At 51.6% G+C, this 16,634-nt stretch overlaps 1 protein-coding gene and 1 long non-coding RNA gene across 3 annotated transcripts in view; both read left to right on the top strand.

The window, feature by feature from the left end:
• LOC311600619 overlaps window positions 1–14,796 on the top strand; it is a 212,562-nt gene extending 197,766 nt beyond the window's left edge. The window contains exon 2 of the long non-coding RNA XR_014780292.1: window positions 13,607–14,796. This is a non-coding gene — a long non-coding RNA (uncharacterized lncRNA). The remainder of the gene's footprint in view (window positions 1–13,606) is intronic.
• THEMIS2 (thymocyte selection associated family member 2) lies at window positions 1,068–14,796 on the top strand. Of its 2 annotated transcripts, none has more exons than XM_084787484.1 (6): window positions 1,068–1,217; window positions 5,305–5,445; window positions 9,043–9,453; window positions 10,451–11,538; window positions 12,062–12,203; window positions 12,511–14,796. In XM_084787484.1, the coding sequence occupies exons 1-6, from the start codon at window positions 1,124–1,126 to the stop codon at window positions 12,618–12,620; spliced, it is 1,986 nt and encodes a 661-aa protein (XP_084643610.1). In that variant the 5' UTR covers window positions 1,068–1,123; the 3' UTR covers window positions 12,621–14,796. The 2 variants fall into 2 exon arrangements, with proteins under 2 accessions (XP_084643610.1, XP_084643611.1); XM_084787485.1 differs by lacking the exon at window positions 1,068–1,217 and adding an exon at window positions 2,704–2,806.
• Window positions 14,797–16,634: the final 1,838 nt, after the last annotated feature.

The following is a 16,634-nucleotide window of genomic DNA, read 5'->3' as shown; positions in this document are numbered from 1 at the left end:
AGCGGCGGAGGCATCTGGGCACATCGCAGCTGGGGGAGGAAGACAATTTTTATCCATTCAACCATCTTCCCGGCCTGAAGTAGTGAGTGGCACCTGCCTGTTATCCCGGGACCGGAGAGGAGGAGACAGCAAGAGGATCAGGAGCTCAGCCACGCGGCAACGAGTTCAAGGTCAGTCTGGGCTGCGTGAACTCCTGCCTCGGAAACCCCAAACAAAGGCAGAAGATGCAGCTCTCTCGGTAGAGCGCTGGCTTCGAACGCGTGAAGCCCTGGGCTCGGGCTTCCGCGCCTAATGAGGTGGGTATACTCTGGTGGTGGAGGCAGAAAGCTCCCAAGTTCAAGGTCCTCCTCAGCTACATAGTAAGTTCGAGTACAACGTGTGCTACAGGATACTCCGTCACACCCACACACCCACACCCACACCCACACACCCACACCCACACCCACACACCCACACCCACACCCACACACCCACACCCACACCCACACCCACACACCCACACCCACACCCACACACGTCTTCTGGGTATCAAATCTTGATCTTACATCTGTACCATGGGGCCAAAGCAAAGGAAGGTATAGGAAGTGTCTTTTTTTGTCAGTTTGACCCAAGCTAGAATTACCTGGTAGGCAAGTCTGCAGTGCATTTTCTCAACCTATGATTGATGTGGGTGTGTCCAGCTCACAGCGTGGGGTAGTGCCATCCCTGGGCAGGTGGTCCTGAGTTGTGTAAGAAAGCAGGCTGAGCAAGCCAGTAAGCTCTGTTCTTTCATGGCCTCTGTGCCGGTCCCAGTCCCTGTATCTGTATTTGCCGTGAGTTCCTGCTCTGACTACCCTCTGTGATGGAGTATCGTGATCCCAGGGCTGTAAGATGAAATTAAACCCTTTCCTCCCCAAGTTGCTTTTGGTCATGGTGTTTTATTATCACAACAGTAGAAACGATTCAAGCGTAGAGCTGAGGAGACAGGGGATAAAGTTCTCACCCTACAGTTCCGGGTGTCGGTGAACACAGCGAGGCTCTCACCAACCCGACGTGAGGGGCGTGGCCTTTAGTGGGCGTGCCTTTCGGGCGATCCGGTGCCAGCGGCAGACAGGTCTGAGCAGCGCTAGCTGGGGACAGGACTATGGAGCCCATGCCGCTGCAGGATTTCGTGAGAGGCCTGGACTCCACCTCCCTCCCGCGAGTGCTGCGGGTCTACTCCGGAGTCTACTTTGAAGGTGAGCGGGCCCTGTGGGCAAGCCGTCAGGCGTGGTGGATCACGCCTGTAATCCCAACGCTGGGGAACTGAGGCAGGAGGGTTGGCAGGAGTCGAGGCTAGCCTGGTCTATGTAGTTTGCTTTTTGTTCTTGTTTTTTCGAGACAGGGTTTCTCTGTGTAGCCCTGGCTGTCCTAGGCTCACTTTGTAGACCAGGCTGGCCTCGAACTCACAGCGAGGCCTCTGGCTCCCGAGTGCTGGGTTTAAAGGCGTGAGCCACCGCTGCCCGACTAGCCTGGTCTATATAGTGATCCCTGTTCGGTCTGGCATACAGAGTGAGACCCCTGAGGAATCTGGGGCTTGAATTCGGATGCTACTTGCCCGAGGCTTATGCACCAAAAGTCAGCTCCTTCTGCCTTAGCTTTTGTCCCTCGGGTGATGAGAACTTTGTGAGTTTAGCAGAGACAGTTTCTCAACTGAGGTTCGGAGTTAATTCTAACACAAACTGGGCGGCAGCCAGACAACCTAGGAAATCCCGCCTCAAGCAACAAGGGGATAAATAAGTAAATGGAGATTACATGTCCTCTGTGCTAGACAGACACTAGGGTGCTCTCTACAGCTGTTGTTGCCTTTTTTTTTTTTTTTAATCTTCTCTTTCTACCGGGACCCAACCCAGGGCCCTGAGCTCTAACCTCTAAGACATCCCAGTTCTTCAGCCACCCACTGCTCTCGAGGCCTCTCACTTTCCCTGCTCCCTCGGCCAGACCGTGGAGTCATTTCTTCACTTTTCAGCTGGAATGGCCCTTTCTCCAGGAAGCCGGCCCTGCTCTCTGCCTGCACATGCCCTCCTTGCCCACCACTTTCCTGGTTCATAGCAGAGGCAAGATGGACACACCAGGGACACAGTCACCACCTACTGGCTAAATAGCAAGCGACCAGGGGCAGACCACGTGGGGAAAGGAGGGAGAGGGACGGATGCAGTGGATGAGAGAGACCCCGCCCCCACACCCGGGGCTGCTCTGTGAAGGGAGGAACCATACATAGCATAACCTCCAGTGAAAAGAGGAAGGCTGGCATGGTGGCGCACACCTTAATCCCAGCACTCGGGAGGCAGAGGCAGGTGGATCGATGTGAGTTCGAGGCCAGCCTGGTCTTCAAAGGGAGTCCAGGACAGCCAAGGCTACACAGAGAAACCCTGTCTCGAAAAACAAACAATAAAAAAACAAAAAAAGGCAGGCAGAGGAGAGAGTGGCGGGAGAGATGGTGGGTGTGCAGGGCTTCGTCCTCAGAGAGCAAGCTCCTCAGGGTCACACAGGAGCCACTGCAGTTGAGTCTCTAGGGTCCACTGGAAGCAGGGCGCTGGGGCTGTTTGTTGTTTCTTCAGCCCAGACCGTCCTCCCAGCATCTCTTGCCTACCCCTGTCACAACACCTGAGTTTCCTCATTTGCTCTGACCTGGAGTCGTGTGAAGTGGCCGAAGTTTGGGGTTGCGGTGACTAGAGACAAGTGTCCCAGGGTGTCGACATGCACATGAAGGCACCTCGAGGGTGCATGACCAAAGAGGCTGGGTGTGGAGTAGCTGACCACGTGGCTGGGAATTCCAGTCCTGGAGGTAAAGACCCTGGACTTGACACCCCAAGTTCTGCCTCCTCCCACCTCTACAGCCCCGCCCTGCTAGAGATGGAACCTGGGCCATCCTAGACCAGCACTCTAGTACTTAGCAGACACCCTTAGTCTTTTTGTGGTTTAAGACACGTTTTTCTGGCCGGGCATGGTGGCGCACGCCTTTAATCCCAACACTTGGGAGGCAGAGGCAGGCGGATCGCTGTGAGTTCGATCGAGGCCAGCCTGGTCTACAAAGTGAGTCCAGGACAGCCAAGGCTACACAGAGAAACCTTGTCTTGGAAAAAAACAAAACAAAACAAAAACAACAAAAACAACAAAAAAGACGTTTTCCCTGTGTATCCCAGACTTCTCCGGACTCAGTTTCCTGAATGGTGTGATTACAGATGTGTGCCACCACAACTGGTGTGAAGTCTTTACATTTATTGTGTGTGTGCGCGCGCGCGCGCGTGCGCGCATGTGTGTGTGTGTGTGTGTGTGTGTGTGTGTAGCACACACGTGCCACCATACGCATGTGAAGGTCAGAGGACTTTTGGGAATCCGTTGTGGGAGTTGGGGATTAAAGAGCCTCTACGTGACGGCATCTTGCTGGCCCTTTTCTGCTAGTTTTGGGGTGGGGTTCCATGTAGGCTGGACCTGCCTAGAAGCCCCTATTTAGCCAAGAATGACTTGGAGTCCCTGCTCTTCCCCTTTAATGATCCTTGAAGGTGCTGACACTGCCTCTGAGTTGTCACTTTTAAGAAAGAGGAACTGCTGTCACTACTTATTTAGCAAAGGGAAATTGCTTCTGTTCCCGGAGGGACAGTCACATGTCTTCTGGGCAGTGAAGTGTCAGTAGCCCCGAGCACAGGGCCAGTTATATATAACTCCTTGGCTAACAATATCCTCTACCGGAAGGCCCACGTTCTGCCGCTGTCACAACGGCACGCATTTCCCCAAGGCCGTGCGGGCATCCGTCCTAGGCACCTGGGGGAGGCGGGAGGAGCTGCAGGTGGCCTCAGGGCCCTGTCCCCTTGCAGTTTCCCATCCTCTGCACGCTGGCTTCGAACCCTGTGCACACTGCACTGAGGTCTTCACTGTTTATTTTCCAATGTTCTCCATGGCTCAGACCTGCTCAGAACCTCCACTTCCACTAAGAGCAACTCCCTGGGCTGATGAGCTGGCTGACAGGCTGTCGGGGAGCGGTGGTGGGTGGGTGAGGGGTGGTAGCTGCTGATCCCTGGGTCCCACGTGGTGGAAGGAAAGAACTGACTCCCAAAAGTTTTCTGACTTCTACACCCATACTGTGAAATGCATTCAATATGAACACGATTAAAAAAAACAAAACAAACAAAAAAAACCAAACAAAAAACCAAGCTGGGCACGGTGGCGCACACCTCTAAACCCAGCACTCGGGAGGCAGAGGCAGGCAAATCACTGTGAGTTCGAGGCCAGCCTAGTCTACAAAGCAAGTCCAGGACAGCCCAGATAACCCAGAGAAAACCTGTCTTGAAAAAAACTATAAGGCTGGAGAGATAGCTCAGTGGTTAAGAGTGCCGCCTGCTCTTCCAAAGGTCCTGAGTTCAAGTCCCAACAACCACATGGTGTTTCACAACCATCTGTAATATGATCTGATGCCCTCTTCTGGCCTGCAGGTATACATGCAGGCAGAACACTGTATACCTAATAATAAATAAATAAATATTAAAAAAACAAAACAAATACATATATATATGTATCTAATATATATATATATTAGGAAGCAACTCATCCGGGCTGGGCATGCAGCTCAGCTGGTAGAGCGCTCGCCCAGCACGCTTGAAACCCTGGATTTGATTCCCAGGACTGCAACGAACTTGGCATGGTGGGGTGGCATACGCATGTCATCCTAGTAGGGAGGATCAGCAGCTCAAGGTCATCCTTAGCAGAAAGAGCTCCAGGCCAACCTGAACTACAAGGGAGCCTGTTTCAATAATAAGTAAGGAAGAAAGCAAGCGTGGGACTCACGCATCTGAAGCGGAAAGCAGGGTGTTGTAAGAGCTAGGTCCCCGCCTGGCCCCTTGTGTATATGCGGAGCCTACCCACCCCAGTCTGACTTTGTAACTGTGATAGGGGGAGTTGCGATCCACTGGGACTCGTGCGTGGAACACACCCCAGAGGCTGCGGTGCTGTTGCAATGGACCAGCCCTGACTTCTGAGAGGGTTGGAAGAAAGGGAAGGAAGAGTGGGTACCATCAGGGCTGCCTCATGTGGTCAGTGAAGACATCTGAGGACGGCTGGATGAGCCAGCTGCCCTTTGGCGGGGAAAGTGAAGGCAGCCGCCTGAGGCTACAGGGGGGCCGGAAGGCCTGGTCAGCCCTCAGTACTTCAAGACAGAGAAAGGCACTCAAGGTTGGTGGGGGGTGGGGGTGGGGGTGGGGGTGTACAGTGAGCAGAGTGTATGACCAACAAGGGCACAGGCCACCCAGGCCTTTGCCAAAAGGAGAAACTGAGTCCGCATCTCCACAGGTTCCGTCTATGAGCTCTTTGGGAATGAGTGCTGCCTCTCCACGGGGGACCTGATCAAGGTCACCCATGTTCACCTCCAGGAGGTGGTGTGTGAGGACCCAGAGACGGGTCAGAGCTTGGAGCTCAACCTCAAATTCACAGGTAAGGCATGGCCCCCTGCCTCCCCTTGTGCCCTGGCATCCCGTACCTTGGGTGGGTAGGCTCGCCACTCCCGGCATCACCCGTGCCCCTCTGGCTTTGCATGTAAGGGTGACATATCTACTGTTCCGTAGCTGCAAAGCCAAGGGCACATTTAGTACATCCTTGAGGATGCCCTGATCCTGGCTCGTCCCTGCCCTCTTCTGGTTATCCGCTGCCAGGCCTTCAGGTTTTGGTTGGGGGGGGGGGTTGCTTATATACTCCTCCATCACATGACCCTATGGGGAGCCAGGCCCTATGGGGAGCTGGGAGTGTGGACGCGGGATGAACTAGGTCCTTCCGGAGTGTGAGGGAAAGATAGGGCCCATGAAGCAGGCACCAGCTCAGGATGGAGTGGCCTGCCCAGCAGAGTCTGCAGAGGTGGTCTCCCCAGCTGAGGGAGTGTGGCATGTGCCCATGTGGTGCCTAAGGAACCCCAAGGGAAACAAGTGTGATGTCACGTGCCTGGACTCTAGCACACGAGAGGTAGAGGCTGAAGAGCAGGAATCGGAAGCCAGCCTTAGCAGTCTAGGATGCAGGAAAGGGTCTCAAAAACGGGCGGGGACCGAAGACATAGCTCAGTTGGTAGAGTGCTTCCCTAGTGCACAGGAAGTCTTGGGTCCCTTCCCAGCCCGACATAAGCCAGCTGTGGTAGCGGCACGTGCCTGTGATCCTAGGATTTAGGTGGTGGAGGCAGAAGGAACTCCTGCAGGTTTCATGCCTGGGACGTGTCAGCAGCAGATGCCTGCTGCCAAGCCTGGTGATCTGAGTTCAATTCCTGGCACCTACATCGTAGAAGGAGAAAGTGACTTCTACCATAGTCCTCTGGCCTCCACACATGTGCTGTAGCATACACATGCACACACATACTAAATACATGTGACTTATTTTATTTTATCGAGGCAAGGTATTGCCATTTGGCCTTGGTTGGTCACCATGTAAGTCAGGCTGACCTGCCTCCTGAGTGCTGGGACTAAAGGTGTGTACCACTAAGCCTGGCTTTAAGGTAATTTTTAACTTGAAAAAAAAATTAAAGATCTCTTTGGAAGCCAGGCATGGTGGTTCACACCTTTAATCCCAACACTTAGGGAGGCAGAGGCAGGTGGATCGCTGTGAGTCCAGACAGCCAAGGCTACACAGAGAAACCTTGCCTTAAAAATACAAAACAAAAACAAAAAACAAATTTCTTTGGAGAGCTAGAGAGATGGATCACTGGTTAAGAATACTGGCTGCTTGGGGCTGGACAGATGGCTCAGAGGTTAAGAGCACTGGTTGTTCTTCCGGAGGTTCTGAGTTCAATTCCCTGCAACCACATGGTGGCTCACAGCTATCTATAATGAGGTCTGGTGCCCTCTTCTGGCAGCCAAGTACACATACAGGCATGGTGTTGTATACATAATAAGTAAATAAACCTTAAGAAAAAGAATACTAGCAGGGCGAATGGCACACACCTTTAATCCCAGCACTCGGGAGGCAGAGGCAGGCGGATCGCTGTGAGTTCAAGGCCAGCCTGGTCTACAAAGTGAGTCCAGGACAGCCAAGGATACACAGAGAAACCCTGTCTCGGAAAACCAAAAAAAAAAAAAGAAAAACTGGCTGCTCTTTTATAGGGTTCAAGTTAAATTCCCAGCACCCACATGTAATTCCAGCTCCAGGGGATCTAACACCCTCACAGAGAGATATATGAAGGCAAAACAGCAAAGTATATGAGATAAAAATATAAATATAAAATATTTTAAGATATATTTTATCTTAAAAAAAAAAGATTTATTATTTGTACAGTAAGTATTTTGCCTGTATGTACACCTTCAGGCCAGAAGAGTTAATACCAAACAGGAGGTGTGTTGTCTGTAGCCAGGAGCAGCCTAGGTGGAAAGCCTGATCTGTCGGCCTCAGCTTCCTCCTCTGTTATGAGCCCTTGGGCTTGATGTGGGATGTGAGCAGGTAACATGTCTGAATAGAACAGAGGAGGGGCCAGCACAGAGTAGGCGCATTCTGAACACACACACACACACACACACACACACACACACACACACACACACACACGTGTACACGGTGCCAGTGGGTGGTAAGCAGAAGTTGGACTGACACGCTTTCTCTTGTGAAAGTGTTGCAGACCTTGGGGCTTTTCAGTTATTCAAATGAGGCATTTCCTCCTGTGTTTTGAGGGCTCCATTTTTTTTTTCTACAGATTTCTTCCAACTCTGAAATACCTGCAACTAGACCCAGCAAATACACACACATGCAGGCCCATCACCCACACAGATGCATATACGGGTCCATGGCAGCACACACATACATGTGATTACATACATGGGTGTGTAGACGTGTTTATTAGAGATGCTTTGGCAGTAGGTAATGGGTGTGGAACCTCTTTCTATAGACCATGGCCCCTAGAGGACATTTGCATGCAGAACCATGTAGAGGTCAGTGATCAAAGTCTGGGGACTTAATTTCTTTCTTTCTTTCTTTCTTTCTTTTTTTTTTTTTTGCTTTTTAAGACAGGGTTTCTCTGTGTAGTTAGCTGTCATAGACTTGGTTTGTAAGTCAGGCTGGCCTTGAACTCACAACGATCTGCCTGCTTCTGCCTCCTGAGTGCTGGGATTAAAGGCGTGCGCCACCTTTAAGTGAATCAAGATCAACACTTTTTTCCCCCCAGCACTGGGGTCTAGCTCAGGATCTTTTACATACTAAGCAGTCTGTCACTGGACTGTGTCCCTAGTCCCAGACCAGTATTTCTGGAGGATGCCCTCCAGCCTAGGCTTGGTGGTGTTTCCATGATTAGATTCCAGCTGTGGCTTTTGGGACAGGAAACCATTGTTTCCAGAAGTTGGGCAATTGAGCCAGCCAGGGAGCAGAACATCTGGGGGCTGCAGGAATGGCAGGAGGGTGGTCGTTTGGCCCTGGCACACCCACTGAGGGGTGAGCATCAGAGGGTACATGGGCTGGTAGCTCCTAGGGCTTTATTTTGGGCAAAAGAGACAGGGATGCTAGCCAGGGGTGATGGCGCACACCTTTAATCCCAGCACTTGGGAGGCATAGGCAGGAGGATCTCTGTAACTTCGAGGCCAGCCTGGTCTACAAAGTGAGTCCAGGACAGCCAAGGCTATACACAGGGAAGCCCTGTCTTGAAAAAGAAACAATGATGCTGTGTCAAGATGAGAGACAGACTCTGGATGTGTGGACCTGGAGATACGGGAGAGGTGTCTGGAGGGAAAATATGATGGCTCAGTGAAGCTGAAGACAGAGGCTAGGAAGTGGGAAAGTATGGGAGTCATGCATGTGCGTGTATGTGTGTGTGCATGTGTGTGTGCATGTGTGTGTGCGCCTTAGAATGCCCCCTTATTCTGTTCTCCGTGTCTCTGGTGACGTCCCTTGTGTCACTATTTCTGTCCCTCGCCATCTATTCACACACTGCCATGCAGCCTCCATCCGTAGACCTTTAGTCTAGATGACTAGACGTAGGCCCGCCCTTGACCCCTGTCCTGGGAGGGACTCTGCAGAGCGTGCCTCCTCAGCAAAGGCCTGCATCCTCCTTCCCTCTGCTGAATCCCACAGGTCTCTTCAGCCCACTCACCAGCCAGCAGAGCTACAGAACCCTGGAGGACCTCATTTCCGCCCTGCCTCAGAACGCCACACAATGGCCCATCTTCTTCAAGTCACCTCAGAGAATTGTCACAGAGGCCAGTGTGGTGCCTGAGGACCAGCTCGTCAGGCTCGAGGCTGTGGAAATGCACCACGGAACCTGCTACGCACGCTGCGTCCTGCCATCAAAGACCCAGGAGGTCACCTTTCACCTGCCCCTTTCCCAGAAGGGACCTTTCTGGAGATGCAAGCCCGGCGCCCCGCAAACCATCCTCCAGATCCTGCAGGACCCTGCTATGAGGGACCTTACGTTCACCTGCCCTAACCTACCCTGGCGCTCTGTGATCCTAAAGCCCCAGTATATGCTCCAAGCCATCATGCACAGTGAGTTACCTGGGCAGGCGGGAGTGGGGTGGCTGGGAGCTGCACCCGTTTGAAGATATCCCCAACTCGGCATAGTCTGGGGGCTCCAGCTTGCTTACCCAGTGTCTGCAACGAAACGGGAAATATGGTATAAAAAAGAAAGAGGAAAATGGGTAAACACACCCAAGGTGCCCAAGCTTTACCAAGGTTAGGTTCTGCACCAGTCAGGGCTACATCGATACTGTCTCAAAGTTGAAAAACAAAACAATTAATTAATTAAAGGGGGGAGCAGCAAGGTAGCTCAGTGCATAAAAGCACATGCTGTGAAAACCATCCTCTGACCTCCATGTTCCTTTTGGCATGAGCGCGCACACATGCCAATAATAAATTTGTGTGTGTGTGTGTGTGTGTTGAGACAGGGTCTCTCTGTGTAGCCTTGGCTGTCCTGGACTCCTTTGTAGACCAGGCTGGCCTCGAACTCACAGAGATCCGCCTGCCTCTGCCTCCTGAGTGCTGGGATTAAAGGCGTGCGCCACCACGCTTGGCTCCCAGGCTCTTGTAATGGTACACCACCACACCTGACTCATGTTTTTTTATTTTAATAAGGTTTTTTCCTGATAACTATTTGTTTTATGTGTATGGGTGTTTTGGCTGCATGTGTGTCTGTGCAACATGTATATGTCTGGAGCCTGTGGGGGCCAGAAAAGGGTATGAGATTCCCCCTGGAGCTGCCGTTATAGTATCAGGTGGCTCACCACTTGCTATAACACCAGCCCCCTGCAGAACCCAACTCCTCTGGCCTCTGTGGTCACCTGCACATACCTAACACACAGTTCAAAGTAACAGAAACAAAAACAAAGTTAAAAATTTTAAAGTTAAAAAAAAATTGAAAAAAGATTGGGCTACAAATCTAGTACAGTGGCAAAATGATAGTGGGGAAGAAAAGATGAGGCAGGAGCCAGGGCTGGAATGGGGTGGGTGATGGCTAGCGGCCCCTGAACTGCCCCTCTCCCTGCAGTGCGCAGCACCATCGTCAAGATCCCGTCTACCCTGGAGGTGGAAGTAGAAGATGTCACCAGCTCCTGCCAGCACGTCCACTTCATCAAACCCCTGCTGCTGAGTGAGATCCTGGCCCGGGGAGGCCCCTTCCCTCTGTCCACGGAGATCCTGGAGGTTCCTGAGGGACCAAGCATGTTGCTCAGCCCATGGGTGGGATCTCTCCACAAAGGCCAGAGGCTCTGCATCTACGGCCCAGCCTCACCACCCTGGAGGGTCGTGGCCTCAAGCAAGAGCCGGAAAGCGCCCAGATACTTCACCATCTCTGGGGCCTACCAGGGCAAGCTCAGGAGGAGGCCAAGAGAGTTCCTCACGGCCTATGACCTGTTGGGCGCTCTCCAGCCAGGCAGGCCCCTCCGGGTGGTGGTCACAAAAGACTGTGATGCAAACGAGGAGGAGCATCCTGAGTTCTCTTTCCTGTCCGTGGGTGATCGGCTGGAGGTGCTGAGGTCAGGCCAGGTCTGTGGGACCCAAGGCCAGGACATAGATGTCCTGGTTTGTCAGCGGCTGAACGAGCAGGCCACGGAGGAAGAGGACGAGTTGGAGGAGGAAGAGGAGGCGGATGAGGACAAAGAACAGATTTTGCTCCCCTTCTACCTCTCTGGTGGCTTTGTGGAGGAAGTCAGTGACAGCCGGCGCTATACTCTAGCGGACCTCACGGCCCAGTTCTCCCTGCCCTGTGAGGTTAAGGTGGTGGCCAAGGATCCCTGTCTCCCCTCTGACCCTCTGGTTTCCTTCCCGGGCCTGCGGCTGGAGGAGAAGCTCACAGAACCCTTTTTGGTGGTAGGCCTGGACTCCCAGCCAGAATGGGGCTTTGAGATCCCTCCCCGGTGGCTGGACCTGACTGTGGTGGAGACTGAGGGCCAGCCAGGCCAGGGGGCTGGGCCACGCTCTGTTGTCACAGTGGAGGAAATGTCAGAATCCTTTTACTACAGCCTCCGGAAGCTGCCAGCCTCCGGGAGCCAGGCTCCCCCACCCCGGCCCCCAAAGAGCCAGGGCATCAGCAAGCCGAAGCGGAACAAAAACAACTATCAGGAAGGTGATTGGAAGGTAGGGACAGAACAGAACTAAGGGGGAGGAGAGAGGGCGCCACCTACTGGGCTCACCCTGGGTCCTGCCCTTGCTTTTCACCTCCCATGATTCTCTCTTTCAGTTGCAGTTCTTGCAGCTCCTTAAATTCCAATTATTCCCACTCGGGCCTCATAATCTTTTTTTTGTTGTTGTTGTTTTTGTTTTTCCAGACAGGGTTTCTCTGTGTAGCCTTGGCTGTCCTGAACTCACTTTGTAGACCAGGCTGGCCTCGAACACGCAGCAGTCCACCTGCCTCTGCCTCTCCAGTGCTGGGATTAAAGGCGTGCGCCCCAGCACCTGGCTAAGGACTAAATTTATTACCGGGTAGTCATGTGGCAGCAGAAGTTAAAAAGACGAGTCCTTGAGTAGTTTCAATCCCAGGGAAGTGTGACCCAGAAAAGACAGAGAGCGTGGTACTGTGGGGAAGCCCTGTCTCGTGGGCTCAGCAGCTGACTCTTGAGTTTACTGAATTCTAGCTTGTTTGGCTTGTTTCCCTGCTCAGCCTCAGGTTGTAGGACCAGAGCAAACCTGCCTGCTGCCTGAACTCAAAGGGAAGACCTTGGAAAACCTCCCCAAGAAAAAATCCAGTGTCTACTGCAAGATTTCTGTCAAGAAGAAACCCAGTCCCCAAATACAGGAGTCAGGTGAGTTTGGCCCATCAGGGCCGTCTCCCACTCTGTGGGCTCTGCCCAAGGGACACTACTGTTGTCCTAGCTTGAGAGCCAAGCTTATATGAAATGGGTTGGGTGGAGAGGTCTAGACCCTAGTGATGGAAAGAGTCCTGTCCCAGACACAATGCCGCAGTGTTCAAGGAAAACGAATTGTGGTTTTTGGCCCATAGAGTTTTAAGCCGAGCCCTCCCCTATGCAGGGCACCACACTGAAGAGAGGGCAAAGAACTTGCCCAAAGACAAACATTCAGAATGACCTGGACTTTTCTTTTCTTCTTCAGTGCTGGGCATGAAACCCAAATCCTCGAGCACGCTCGGCAAAAACTCCACCACTGAGTCACAGCTTCCACCTGACCCAGATATGGATGACCACGACTATGAAGAAATCTGAGCACTTCCAGAAAGTCACCTAGGTGCTGGGGGAGCCACACCTCCCTGCTGCTGCCACACAGGGGGTTGGGACACTGGCTCACTCTTGGGGGACCTAGGGCATGGAACTGACACTGCTCCTGCGTCTTTGGGGTCCAGGCTCCTTGCCTCTGCTTGGCCCCAGAAGGTGGCATGTGCCACCCTCAGCCTTAGAGCTTTGGTGTCCAGAGAGGCCATTCAGGCTCTGGTCACTCCCGTGCTCATTCTTTGTCCTATTACCAGGCACAAGGAACAATCACTAGCTTCGGTGTCGCCTGCCTCTCAGTAAAGGGAATTCAGTCTGCATGGCACCAGTGTTTGCCACCTCCTCTGTGGCTCTACCACTTCCGCAGTCCAGGCTCGGTGCCTGGGAGCAGACAGGACTCTCATGTTGGTAGATCCCAGCTCCTGACCAGTTCAGTAAATGGACTCCTATGAATGACTCTGGGACTTTGCCTCCGAGAACAAAATCTTAGGTAAGACTTAGTTCTCAAAACCTGTTCATGGAACTAAGGACAGTTAATTTACAAAGACGGAGGGACTGAAGAGATGGCTCAGGGGTTAAGAGCACTGGGTGCTGCTCCTGCAGGTGTAGATCCCAGCACCTGTGTCAGGGGGCTCATGACTGCCAGTGACTCAAAAAACTAAAAAGAAAAGCTGGGGTTGATGTCATACTTTTTTTTTTTATGGTGTACACCTTTAATCTCAGCACTCTGGAAGCAGGTGCATATCTGTGAGCTCAGGGCCAGCCTGATTTATATATTTATTTTAAAAGCAAACAAACAAACAAACAAACAAGGCTGGAGAGATGGCTCAGAGGCTAAGAACACTGACTCCTCCTCTTCCAGAGGTCCTGAGTTCCATTCCCAGAAACCACATGGTGGCTCACAACCATCTATTTGGGGATTTTTTGTTTTGTTTTGTTGGTTTTTCTTTTTTTCTTTCTTTCTCTTTTTTTGGTTTTTTGAGACAGGGTTTCTCTGTGTAGCCTTGGCCATCCTGGACTCACTTTGTAGACCAGGCGGGCCTCAAAATCACAGTGATCCGCCTGCCTCTGCCTCCCGAGTGCTGGGATTAAAGACGTGCATCACCACGCCCGGCTTGTTTTGTTGGTTTTTCAAGACAAGGTTTCTCTGTATAGCCTTGGCTGTCCTGGACTCACTTTGTAGACCAGGCTGGCCTCGAACTCACAGTGATCCGTCTGTGTCTGCCTCCCGAGTGCTGGGATTAAAGGCCTGCGCCACCACGCCTGGCTCCTGATAACCATTTATAATGTGATCTGCTTCCCTCTTCTGGCCTGCAGGTGTACATGCAGACAGAGCACTTTATACGTAATAAATAAATCTTTAAACTAACAAGAAACAATGGAGAGCCAAAGCTGTGGAAATTTGGCAGGCTGTGGGTGGTCCTCTGACACTGTTAAAGAAAGCTGTTAGGTGACTACCCAATGTCATCTCATGCTACAGACACAGAAATACAAATGACATACGAATTGTCTTGTCTGTGTATTAGACCCCTTAGAAACCACATCCAAACCTTGAACTCTTGGAGAGAAGCAGCTGCCTCATTTTTAAAAAAAGATGTATTTATTTAATGTATACAGATACTACATCTACACACCAGAAAATGGCATCAGACAGTTGTGAGCTGCCATGTGGGTGCTGGGAATTGAACTCAGGACCTTTGGAATAATGAGTGCTCTTACCCACTGAGCCATCTCTCCAGCCTGCCTAACTTTTAAAGGTTAGGAAACAAGCTTAGTGACTGAGGGACTCAGGAGGTAGAACAGCACTATGGTTAAAGAAGACAGCTCCCAAGGCCAACGCCTGGATTAGGTTCCCATCACACCATGTAGCAGCTGCCAACTCTAGCAGTTGATTTCGCTTTAGGCTTTAGTTTCATAGCATCTGATTGATTTACAGATCAACTGATATGCTTGCAAGGTGTTTAATCGCTGTACTTGGCAATCACTGGTAGTACTGTTATTAACCAAGGTCACACAGCTGTGTCTCCAGTCTGTGTTTCCTGTAGACTCGTCGAATTCATGCTGTTAAAAAAATAATATATATATGGGCTGGAGAGATGGCTCAGAGGTTAAGAGCACTGACTACTCTTCCAGAGGTCCTGAGTTCAGTTCCCAGCAACCCCATGGTGGCTCACAGCCATTTATAATGTGATCTGATGCCCTCTTCTGGCCTGCAGGGGTACAAGCAGGCAGAGCCCTGTATACATTAAAAATAAGTAAATAGGGGCTGGAGAGATGGCTCAGTGGGTAAGAGCACCGCCTTCCAAAGGACCTGGGTTCAATTCCCAGCACCCACATGGCAGCTCACAACTGTCTGTAACGCCAAGATCTGACACCCTCACACCAATGCACATAAGTTAAAATTAAATTTAAAAAAATAAGTAAATAAACAAAAATAAAATGCTAGCTCCGTGGACTCTAGGCCACACAGTGCTGAGTGACTGAAAAGCCACCCTGTCCCAGAGCTAGAGGACAAATACAAGCCTCTGTCCATGCAACTTCCAAGGTTGGTGTAGGCATGTTGGGTGAAGCCATTCAACCGTCCTCTGGGCAATGTGGGAACTATAAGCTGGTGAAGTCACAGAATTTAGCCCTCGGCCACCAGAGAAGGCAGGGGACAGATGAAAAGATACTTACAGCTGATGTGAGACTGGGTCCAATTGCTGAGTCAGATTCCAGGCACCGCATCTGTGTGTGCTCCTGTGTCTGCTCTTCTTCTGGAGTATTCCAGGTGATTCCTACAGGCTGCTGGTCGGACCCAACTACGGGCACCTCAACCACCAGTTTCTATCCGACTCTCCCCTGAAGCCAACATTCACTGTACTGGAAGGATACAGGGACAAACCGTGGAGAGAAGCAATGAGCAAGATCTTGACAAAATTCCTTCCTGGCCCTGAATTACCAGAGGGCAGACTAATAGTCAAAGTGCCTCTTGACTCCTGTAGCAGTTTTCACTTCTACGTTTGTCAGTCTTTGGACAAAATTGAATAAGCCACTAAAGGAAGGCAGAAAAGAGGGCTATCAGCTCTATAAAATAGGGTTTCTGGCTGGGAGCGGTGGCGCACGCCTTTAATCCCAGCACTTGGGAGGCAGAGGCTGGCTGATTGCTGCAAGTTCAAAGCCAGCCTGGTCTACAAAGTGAGTCCAGGACAGCCAAGGCTACACAGAGAAACCCTGTCACGAAAAACAAAACAAAACAAAAAGGATTTCTGGGGCTGGAGAGAGATGGTTCAGTGGCTATGGGGACTGGGCTTTCTTGCCAAGGGTTCCCAGCACCCACCCAGATGCCCACAGCGGTCACCCAGTTCCTGGGATTCTGATGCTCTCCCCTGGCTTCTGTGGGCTCTGCACGAATATGGTGCAAACGCATGTAGGCAAAAATAAAAAGGAATTCTGAGAATCAGATGCGTTAGTGTAGAAAAGGCGACAGTTTCTTAGCTTCTAAGCTGTGCTTAAAGGAAGCACCTGAGTTTGGGTCCACACCACGCACTTAAAAGCCAGGCCTCGTGGTATATATACACCTGTAACCCTAACAGTGGGAGCTGGGGGCCAGAGACAGGCAGGTGCAGGGGCTCGCTGGGCAGCTGCTCTAGCTGAGACACCAAGTTCTAGGTTCAGCGAGGGGCCTTATCTCAACAATACACGTTTGAGGGAGATACCTGGTATTAACCTCTTGCCATACATGCCTGCATGGGTAGATGTCCTCAACCAGTTGTAGAACCTCACCCATATAACACACACACACACCAACCGCAGCTGGTTTTTATCAGAGCAATGGCTGCTGCTCGCGACCTTCAGAGGCCATTTTCGGGAGCCAGGTGGTTAGTGGGAAGGATGTTACAACGGGGCTGGGATGCAACTTGTGCAGTGGCCTTCCAAGTGATGAATATACACCAGTGAGTTCCCTTAGCAACAGAAAATAGGTTGTCAGCACTTTTTGCTTTGACAGCCTCACTATGTATGTAGCCTTGG

Source organism: Acomys minous, assembly GCF_964271855.1.
Source record: "Acomys minous genome assembly, chromosome: 6".
In the NCBI taxonomy this organism is placed as follows: Eukaryota; Metazoa; Chordata; class Mammalia; order Rodentia; family Muridae; genus Acomys; species Acomys minous.
This window is presented reverse-complemented; position numbering and strand designations above follow the sequence as displayed.

Excerpts from the sequence above, each read along its gene's own strand:
- THEMIS2 (XM_084787484.1), top strand. The coding sequence starts at position 1,124 with ATGGAGCCCATGCCGCTGCAGGATTTCGTGAGAGGCCTGGACTCCACC. Across the intron at positions 1,218-5,304 it reads CTCCGGAGTCTACTTTGAAG|GTTCCGTCTATGAGCTCTTT; the intron begins GTGAGCGGGCCC and ends GCATCTCCACAG. Across the intron at positions 12,204-12,510 it reads TCCCCAAATACAGGAGTCAG|TGCTGGGCATGAAACCCAAA; the intron begins GTGAGTTTGGCC and ends TTTCTTCTTCAG.